Source organism: Centruroides sculpturatus, unplaced genomic scaffold (genome assembly GCF_000671375.1).
Source record: "Centruroides sculpturatus isolate CEXI.00-Female unplaced genomic scaffold, Cexi_2.0 scaffold26, whole genome shotgun sequence".
Taxonomy (NCBI): Eukaryota; Metazoa; Arthropoda; class Arachnida; order Scorpiones; family Buthidae; genus Centruroides; species Centruroides sculpturatus.
In genome coordinates, this window is record NW_019384653.1 from 921,644 (window position 1) to 932,899 (window position 11,256).

General features: G+C 34.6%; 1 protein-coding gene across 2 annotated transcripts in view; it reads right to left on the reverse strand.

Moving 5' to 3' along the window:
• LOC111626340 (myosin heavy chain, non-muscle-like) overlaps nucleotides 1-8,467 on the reverse strand; it is a 95,169-nt gene extending 86,702 nt beyond the window's left edge. For both annotated transcript variants that reach the window (XM_023369670.1, XM_023369669.1), the window contains exon 1: nucleotides 7,900-8,467. In XM_023369670.1, coding sequence (XP_023225438.1) covers nucleotides 7,900-8,259 — 360 coding nt within the window. In that variant the 5' untranslated portion in view covers nucleotides 8,260-8,467. The remainder of the gene's footprint in view (nucleotides 1-7,899) is intronic.
• Nucleotides 8,468-11,256: the final 2,789 nt, after the last annotated feature.

The window sequence follows — 11,256 nt, forward strand, 5'->3', positions numbered from 1 at the left end:
AGCACTTCATTTTGAACTATAAACAAAAATCTCATTCAAATGCTAGAAATGTTTTGGTGGAACTATTGCAAGAGAAAAAAGTTAACCTCAAAAAAGAATTATTTGATCTCCGTAATCTTGTCAAGCTATCAAATATTATATCATCACTGGAAGAACAAGGACTTGGTGTAGCTGAACAAGCCGAATTAATTGAAAATGCAAAAGAAATTGTTCCTGGTTATCCTATATTTTCTGAAAAATTGGAAAAAGTTTTGTCAAGTAATCCTGATCTTATCAAATTTATGTCTTTTGATATGAATTTAAGTGAATTTTATAAAGTTAATAGCAAATACGCTCCTTTAGTTGCAGTTGACGTCGAACGTTTGCTCTCATTGTATTCATTGACATTGAGCAATCGACGTCATAGTTTAAGCGAGGATCATTTAAAATATCTAAGTGTAATTCATTTTAACTTGTTTTTGAAATAAATAACTGGCGATTTTTTGGGGCAAATTTAAGGCTAAAAATTGGCGATTTTAGGCCCAAAATCTGGTGAAAACTTTTGGCTCTAGTTATGACATAAATAGCAGTAAAAACCTTATCTTTTAGTTTTGAATAAAGAAGCCAGTTAATTATATTTTTCAAAGTATAAAATATTATTTACAAGTCATTAATAAGACATCTTAATCCTAAAATTTTTCATTGTTTGTTTCATATTCATAGTTAATAATGGCATCATCATCCAAAATAATGAAAATAATGGAAGAAGAGGATATGGTGACCTATTTAGATCAGCTGTCCAACGTGGAGCTCCCACCTAAGTCGGACACTAATCATGATATGTACTATTTGGAATCTAACGATTCCTCTTCTGAATCCAAAGAGAAAAGTGGCCCCACTGGAAGAAATGGCACTGCAGGAACTTGCTCTCGTCAGGCTTTTCCTGATGAGTTGGAAGATGAGGGGTACCTTGAAATTCTGTAAACACACTGTTCTAATTTCTATTGATTTCCAAGGAGCGTTTGATAACTTATAGTGGCCGGAAATCCTGCATCAACCCCATGAATATCACTGCCCTAATAACATTTTTAACATCGTGAGTAGCTTTCTTGAAGATAGACACATTGGCTTTTATACAAACAATCTCTCCTACACTCATCAAACAGCCAAGGGTTGCCCTCAGGGTTCTATAGCCAGCCCAACCCTCTGGACTCTAGTTCACAATGACCTTCTGAACATCTGCAACAGGATTCCGGGCTTCTTGGACGACACAGTGGCCCTTGTTTCAGACAAAAACTCTGACAATCTGGCTCCCCTATGCAATAGACTAATAGACACCATCTACAAATGGAGCACTGATTGTAAACTGCCTATAAATTACAACAAGTGTAAGTACAGCATTTTTCCAAAAAACACTAGCATTCAAAAAAGCCCAACCATTAAAATCAACAATACAAGAATCTCTAGGATGAAGGAACTAATGTATCTTGGGGTAACCCTGAACAAAAAATTGCACTGGACAAAGCACATCGACAACATTTGCAAAAAGGCAACAGTAGTCTCTAACAAACTGATTAGAATAGCAGCCAAAAACTGAAGGATCAGATATACTGTTATCAAATATATATATTTGGGTGCCATAGAGCCCATTATACTTTATGCTGCCCTATCTGGGGAAAGGCCACCTTCAAGCAAGCAAATATCAAAAAATTTAATAAAGTCCAGAGAATTGCAGCATTGCGAACTGCCAGGGCCTATCACACTGCACCCACCTCGGCCCTTCTGGTCATAAGCGGACTCTGCCCTCTATACCTTAAAATTAGAGCAGCTATGTGGTCTTAGAATCTGAAGAACATGATCAACCTCTTTAATTGGAAAGATAAAATTCAGCCCAAAACCCTTCCAAACTTTCCTGACAAAATCTACCAAGACCTTGTTACCAACGGTATCGAGAAGAAAACTCCAAACTCCTATATAGACATGACTCTTTCCATGAACATCCAGGACTTCACTTTCCATGATGAGAATGACCATCATTATAAAATCTACACGGACAGTTCCAAGCAAGAGGATCAAGTGGGCACAGCTTTTATTGTGTACAACAAAGCACGCAATATTACTCACCGGTCTGCTTTCAAGCTTGGTAAATACTGTTCCGTCCCACGGGCGGAAATCTTCGCCATCACCAAGGCATTCCACCACATCTATGAAGACTGGTTCAGCCATAAAAAGAAAATAGCCATCTACGACACGCTCAATTTCCAACACCAACAACAATGGCTACAATGGTACCACCATTCAGAAAATGCTTATCAGTAATAACCACCACCATAACATCACCCTTAACTGGGTCCGTGGCCACTCTGGGATGGAGGGGAACGAAGCAGCTGACGCTCTTGCCAAAAGAGCTGCGGTCTCGTCCTCTTTCCACTATCCATAAATGGATCTATAACCAACTTTTGGAAACTTGGCAAGAAGACTGGAACAACTGCACTACAGGCCATCCCACTCATGGCTTCATTCCAGACATCTTTGTCAGGCTGAGTTGCAGGCATCTTGTTCCCAACTTCGCCCTGACTCAAGTTCTCACTGGCCACAGGAACTTCAATGCTTACCTCCACTGGTTCCGGCTACGAGATCTGCAGGTGCAACACGAAACACCAAACAAGACTACCTTCACCTGTTGTTTGACTGTCCACTCTTAATTTCTTCCCAATATTAATATTGGGAAGGAATTTCGTTTTTTTTTCTCTGTTTAGCTGTTAGAAGCAGTGGTAAATTTTCATTATTATAAGGTACAGCCGGAAGGTTTGTTCTTTCATCTTTTTCATTACTAGTTGTTGTCTGATTCTGGGCAGCACTTACTTCTGCCTCATTTACCTCTTTGTTTAGATGTATTTGAAGTTCATTAATGCCTGCGTCAGTAGTTGAGCTATTTCCTTTGTTCTGGATACTTCCAGAACATTCTCTGTCTAAATTGTCCATAATCCATAATTTCTGCCCAGTCCGTTTCATTTTGAAGCTTGGAAGCGAAAGTGACTCCCACACACTGATCGTTGATATGGCCGAATTTGTTGCATTTTTTACATTTAGGGGTAGTGCACTGCCTCTGTAAGTGGCCCTTATTTTTACATCAGTAACATAATGCCATGGGGATGGCCAGCTATTACAACCGCTCCAGACATACCTTTGACCTTAATAAAGTATGGTAATGATTCTAAGTTCACATTCCTTTTTAATTCTATCCATATCCATCTTTTGTTCGTAAGAATAGGCTCTAACCCTTCAATGTTGCATTTAACGAATTCGCACTTTACTATTCTCCCGTAATTTACAAAATGTTTCGCAACAAGTTCGTTAGATAGTTCGGGAGGGAGCCAGTGTATTGTGGCTATTATTTTCCGGTTTTCTATATTTATTATATTACAGAGCTTACCTTTTACACTAATAGTTATTTTATTCAAAAGAGTTTCCGCTGTAGCTTCATTCTTAAGTCCGATGGTAAAGACATGGGTCACTACAGAGGCAAAATGATAATATGAATAATATCTTTTAAGTCAATGACTTCTCTTAGTTCAGGTACAAAGTCTTGAATATTATAAGGACCGTTTCCAGGATCGACTACAAAAAGTAGGGTCTTCTGCCAGTCTATATCAGGGCTTCTTAAACTATGGGTCGCGACCCCATTTGGGGTCACTTAGCGAAATCTTGGGGTCACGAGATTTTAATGCAAAATATTGAAAATAATTTGTGAGAGTTTCAAAATGACACACTTTGTGTCACTTCTGGTGCAGTTTTCTTAGTACTTTATATATAACTTTGTCACTTCTGGTAAAGTTTTCTTAGTACTTTATATATAACAAGAGAAAGTATATATATACTTTCTCTTGTTATATATAAAGTACTAAGAAAACTTTAAGTTCGTTNAAGTGACTTTCATTACAAGCATTTAGCTTTCCGAAGTCTATGACAACATTTGGCATTGACGGCCGCGAATTTCGTGCCAATAAGCTGCCTCGACTTGTTCGATTATGTTATCGACTCAATTTCTTATTTATTTTCACATTTTCACTTCGCGGTCCTTCTCTGTTCTTTTTCCGTTATTTACACGTGTAGGTCATTTCGTTGTTATCCACATTTGATATCATCATTTATCACATACTTCCATGACACTCTTGTCTGTCCGTTACAACTGCCAAGAATTAACGCGATTAGTCTGAAAGATTGCTTTGAAGCTGGTTTAGACTAACTGCAAGTTGAAATTCCTTAAGGAATGTGCTGAAAAGAAAGTATTTCCAATGTCCATACACAGGATTAGCATCCCGGTAGAATGCTATATGTTAAAAAGAAGATTCCAAGAGACATGTTTACGTAAATCTATTAAGCTTGTAAAAAACAAAAAATATGGAATTTTAAAGGAGTGTATTGAGTTGGAAGAGGCAATATATCAAAAAGATCCGCAATTATTAAAAGAAATCAATGATAAGGTAGTAAGACTAACGGACCGGGTAACAAATACCCTTAAAAAGAAATATTTCAAAAAAATAAGGTGGATTTTAAAGAAACAAACTCCCATGGAGCGAAAAAGCAATGTACCACCTTATATTCTATGGGACCAGATTACAGTACCAAAAACTGTGGAGATTGTGTTAAAGAATGGACCCAGTTACGTTCCAAATAACAAGAACGATTGGGAAACTACAATGGCTGAAATGGAAAGAGGTATGGCCAGTCTTAATGAAGTAGAAAGGGATTATTTTAGATGGAAGATGGTTTTCAGAAAAAAGGAAAGACACGAGGTGCTTTGTAGAGAAAAGTTAAATATAAAATATACAAAAGATTGGCTAACAAAAAATCAGTTGGTGTTAACAAAAGCTGACAAAACTAAACAAATGGTGATTATGGAAAGAGGAAGGTATAATGAAGCCATTGAAGATTATATTAAGAAAACGAAATGTGATATCGTAGACGAAAAGATAGTAACAGTAACGAACAACAAGATTAAAAAGCTAGAAAAAACGCCACTCGCGAAATACATGACGTTATTAAAGAAGTCACATAACCCATGCCTCCGATTACTCAGAATCTTTGCGTTCGCAAAAACGCACAAGCAAAACAAAGAAATTAGACCGGTGGTTGAGAAATGTGGTGCACCAACCTTTATACTAGAGAAAAGATTAAAAAAGTATACATATGAAAGTTTGAAAGATAGTGTGTTTGTGACGCAGGATCCAAATAGGTTGGTAAAGGAATTACAAGGTTTGGCGTTGATGAATGATGAAATAGGAACGGTTATGGATTTTGAAAGCATGTACTCTTCCATGAATTTAACATCTTGTTTCAATACTCTTGTTGAATTTATGGTACAGCATAATCCAGGATTAACGGCGTATATGGAGGACTTAAATGTATTGGCGGATTTGATGTGTTACCAGTCCTGTTTTACGTTCAATGGGACGGTGTACAAACAAAGGAAAGGCGTCCCAATGGGTAGTCCCATGTCGGGTCTCTTGTGCGAGTTAGTGGTGTGTCAACTAGAAAAGGAGGTCCTAGGAAAATTCATGGAAGACATTGTATTATACAAAAGATAGGCCTATGTAGATGACGTGTTGGTAATTTGGAAGGATCACCGAAGAATTGAGGAATTTTTAAGTATGATAAATAACAATAAGCATGGGTTAAAACTAAAGCTTGAACAAAAAAGCCATACACATATCCATTTTTTAGATATTAACATAAGATTTAAACAAGAATATGTACAAACGGCAGTGTATCTAAAACCTACACATGCTCTACTATATATCCCGGCATGGTCTAATGATCCGATTAAATACAAAATGTCTTCGTTTAGGTCGCTTATTAAANAAAATTTTTGTTATATGGAATTAAATTAACAGGATATTGAAAATGTTTTCAACATCCTGGATTCTTGAAATTATTAGATAAGAAATGCAGTGGTTTAAAACTGATGATAAAAATTATACATGGAGTAAAACATTCACTCTTAGACAATATTCTAAGTTCTTTCAGGTTCAACAACAGGAAATATATAATTCATTATTAATTTCAAATATTTTATATATAAAACAGACTGCACATGGTACTAAAGCATGTGACTTTCAGTTGTTTTGCATGCTATCAAGAATTCATTTATCTGCTTATTTTTCAAATTCATTCTAGATTACAGAGTCACTAATATTCAACTACCTTCTTTCACATTTTATGTTAATGTTAAACAATATTCATAATAACAAGATATAGATTGTCATTCAATTCATTGCTTAGGCCTATTACACTTTTCATACTATTCTGCTTCAGGCACATTTATATAAAATATGATATTTATGTTTTCACCTTCAAGCAGTTCAATTTCTTTGAGGGCAAGCAACCAAAACAAAATAAACTTTGATTCATCTTTAAATGCTTTTACATTGTAAATTTGAACAGAATTTACAATCTAAGCAGTGTCTGAAAATGCAGTGTCTTGGCTTTGAAGATGTTAATATGAAATAAAACTTGTGTCTGTATTTACAACCAAGGATCAAGAGTTAGAAGTGCACACATAATAAAAGTAATAAAGCAAATGATAACTAGTCAACTTTTAACTCTTGATTCTTGGTTGTGAATATGACTGTTAACAGTTAAAGATATTAAAGTTAATTGGATTTTTCTATATTTCTTATTTCAGTATTGTAAAAGAAACATACAGTACATCAACATCTGTAAATCAAACTTCTATTAGTCATTTTTTTGAACCATTTTGTTGTATTTATTGGATGTCTGTTTCTTTTCTGTTGTTTATTTATCAACATTAACAGAAACCCTAACACCAATTTAATGAAAGACAAATAAACTCAAATCTAAATTCACATTATCAAACTAGGTCTGGTAAATATTAATAAAAACATTATTAAATACAATTTGAATAAAACATTTTTTTGTCCTTAGTAATATGAAAGAATGTGCACTTTCTCTTTTCTGAATAAGGTTTTTATAAATATGCAACAACTGAAAATCAACATCCATTCTGCCAAACTTCTTGGCATCAGACGTGTTTTCGTTACATCGGCAAATGCCATCGACAATCATTGCCATATTTGCACAAGTTAATCATCGATGTTGCGTCCTAATTGGCATAGTATCGACAGAAAAAAATATATGCAAATAGAAAATCCGGCATACCACAATAAAGTAAAAAATTTTCCACAACACTCTTCAATAAATATAAATCAAAATAGTTTTACGCAAAATACACAAAGAATCTTTCTTATTTATCATACAGTAAGAAAATTAGAGACATCTGTCTCTAATTTTCTTACTGTATGATAATTTTCTTACGGTACAAATTATATGTCTGTACATCTGTCATTCTTTACTATTTAAAATACAATAACAAAATATGTAGATATTCTTCTTTGCTTAGTAATACTCTACGACAATATTAGTCATACATAAGTATCTGCAGCGTCGTATTCTTTCGACAACAGCGGAAAACTGTAAAAAACCATTCGAAGTGGTTCCATTTTACCGACAGACAGACAACATACCGCAACGTTAATTTATATTTAAGTTTCGTACCAACCTCCACATCAATTCTATAGGCCATTCGATATTCTAACTAAATTTTATATAAACCAAATAAATAAAAATGCCTTAGAAAATAATAGGAGATACAAAATTATTACAGTTTGACTAATTTTGCATATATCGAAATCTATTAACCAGTTACCTAAATATATATAGTGATTACATATATGTAGAATATAAATAAGAATGACTAATCCGAATTAAATTATCTGTGTATTGTACTGACAAATAGGATTTACACACAGCTCAACAGGAGGCAAAATTTTAGTAGATGAGTCATAATATAAATAAACAATGAGTAAAAATCATTGGAAGGTATGCCATAAAACTTACATAGATCAATCCCGAAAAATAGCGATCCTTAAGATTGTGAAGGACGGATGCTTCATTGAGGCAAGTTAATTCGGCCATGTCTTCGACTTTTGTAAATTTCGGCGGATTCACTTTCTGGACATCATCCTTACTCACCACGCACCTTCGACCCGTTTCGATAATTTCGACTTCGTATTCGTCTCCCCGATCCTTTTTGATGCTGCCCATAACAAATCCATTTAAGTCGTGGGGTATCCAAATTAACTTCTTCGCCGTCCATTCCGCTTGGGCAGCCGGATCGTTAATAACATTTCTATCCACAATCAAATATCTTAATTCGGGATCACGATTCATATCTAGGATGTTCGAATCGGTCGCCATTTTGTAAGCAGCTTTTATCCGTTAATCTTCTAGAAATGTTGATAATTTATGTTTTAATTCTTATTCGTTTAACACGTTTGCGTGTTCGTTGGATTAAGAGCTCGTCTTCGACTTTTGACTTAAACTGCACGACTACCACTTACCCTCACATCCGACCGACTGATGAAGACACCGCCCCACACACCACCCGGTCTGTGTAATTCCTCATTCAAACAATAGGTGGCATCCGTGAAAATTTTCAAATTTTTTACATACAATTTAAATCGTAATTGTTTTTAATTTTCACCTTTTAAACTAGTTTTAATTTTTATATATTACCGAAATAATATAAAAAATTATTATATTATTTTCGTTCGAACTACTAATTTTTCCAATTTCGTGAAAATATTTCCTTCAATTTATATAATGTTTCATTTTTCATAGGAGTCGATGTCTTACTTCTCCTCCAGAGGGCAGCGTAACAATTGAACTTTTTTCGGTTTTCAAAAATAATGATTAATAAAATTTACAATTCTGAAGAAAAACGTGTTCATACGCTGATAATCATGTGGAATTTGCAAAAGGAAATATATAAAATATATTAATTTTAAAATGCCAATATCAGAGACGGACTAGATTCGAGTCATGGCGGGTGTAGCCGTGTCGAAGCAGTCTGATGATCATAAAACCGATTAAACGAATCGACGACATATTATAACAGATCTATTCTGTTTATTAAGTCACAATATGCTGTTACACAACCTGTCATAAGACAAACTTCACAAAGTCTACAGATTTATACTTGATGCTTTAATGTTGTAATTACACACCCCATTAAATCATTGAAGAACTCAAACTTATTTGGTCAAAACTTACAGAATACAGAACGAAGATACTTCATTCTGTTTCTAAATAGAAGTGAATGATATTAGCCATTACAGTAAAAGAATAGATTTTATTTAGAAATTCATAATCTGAAACTTCTTTAGCGAAGATTAACGGATTACAGTACAAAGGTGCAGTCAAATCTCGGCTCTCGAACATAATTCGTTCCTAAAAGTTGTTATAAAACCGAGGTTTGAGTGTATTTTTCTTATCGTAATTTAAAATTTCCTCGAAATCCTTTGGTTCGCTTTATCGTAACTTTTACGATTATGCTAATGTTGAAGAACTGTTCCTGCTCTTTTATAATGGACATATACTTTTCAATTTATCGTAGTCTGTTTATAAAATATCCATACATTTTGATGACTCGGGATTTATATTTATATATACTTTACCAATATTTACAAAAAAAATCCCTTCAAATCGTATTCTTGCCAAGCGTGCAAGTCTCTTAAGTTTCTGTCGTTCCCGTAACCGTCAAGAGAGACGGTAGATTAACTGGTCTTTCGACTAATTGGCAAGCGCCAAATCCGACAGAGGGCGCTGTTTTTGAGCCAAGATGGCTACCGTAACGGGTAAGGAGCCGACCACGTCGTCACCGATAGAAACTGAATCGGCTCAGGCACTGAACAAACACGTGGTCGGTTCCTTACCCGTTTCGGCAGCCATCTTGGCACAAAAACAGCGCCCTCTGTCGGATTTGGCGCTTGCCAATAGTTTAAACTAAGCTAGACACAATAATTGCCGTTAGTTGGCGTCTCTGTTGGCAGAAGAGCGTTGTTCTTGCTATGTATATACTGAAGTCAGTGATTTCGACCTAAAATAATTGTTTTTTTTCTTTTTAGCTACATAAAAATTCTAATGTGCTTTGTGCCAGGATGCAAGGCAGGATATAAGTCATCGAACGAGAAGACATATTTTTTCCGTGTTCCTAGCGATAAGATTGAGGAGTGGATGCGATGCATTCCGCGAGACGACAAGATGCTAACAAGTAAACGTTACGTTTGTGACGTACATTTTGTGAGTAGATTTTAAAAACCTACTCCCATGTTACGAATGAAGGGAAAGTAGAAATTCCACGAGGTCGCTGGGCATTAACGTAAGATGCGTATCCATCAAACTTCCCTAATTGTCTTAAGTAAGTCCGTACCTCAAAAACGATCAACGCGATGTCTCACAAGAAATACTGGCGTCTAATTACAGAACGATTCCGTAACCATAGTTCTGTTTTTTACTACGAGATGTCGCTACTTTGTGACGTCAAGAAGCTGGACAAGCATAATTCTGACTGTGTTGTAAATACACTACAGTCAGAATTAATTTATTACGAACAAAATTTTCTACTGTTCGTTTGTTGAACGTCAAATTTCTTTTGTCTAATGTTCAATGTTTATATTATAGCTTTAAAAGATGATTATTGTTTATTATTTTTATCAAAATATTTAAAATTATACAGTATTTTATAAAAGTTATTCTATAGAATATGTAGACTTTCGTTCTTAAATTGTTTTAATCTCAAGATTTTCCTGCTGAATTTTCAATCTCTTACTCGAATTTTCTTTTTTGTATTATTTAATAAAATTATTCGTTGCGTTTTAGAAATAATTTAAACGTTTTATATTAGAAAATTTGCAATACAGTATTTTATTTCACAATTAACGTTTATCTTTGAAATGTTCCACAAAACCAAACTCAATTTTCTGCATAGGCATCCTTATTTGGTTTTCACGAAATTTTAAACAACCTAACCCTAGCGAATACCAAGAGTTAAGTGTATCTTGTGTAATTTGAGTAAAGTCTTTTGAATTGGTAGTTTAAATCCATCAACAAATTATCATCGTCACTAAAATATTAGTGAACTTTTTGTAGCCTGATTTAACAGATCTGCAATGATTCATTTGAACGTTAGCTAAGAAAAAATGCCACAGTATTCATAAGAAAGATGTTTTCTTTATGAAAAAGATTTATTGAAAATTATACATTTGCAACATTTTCATATGCACAATCTGTTATTGAATGTTTTCCTTTTGTAAGTACAGTACATTTCTGAACTGAGCGTAGTCATGATCCCATGTGCCAGAGCCGCACGAGTAGAATTTATAAATTCCATGAATTTTTAGACAGTACGACACA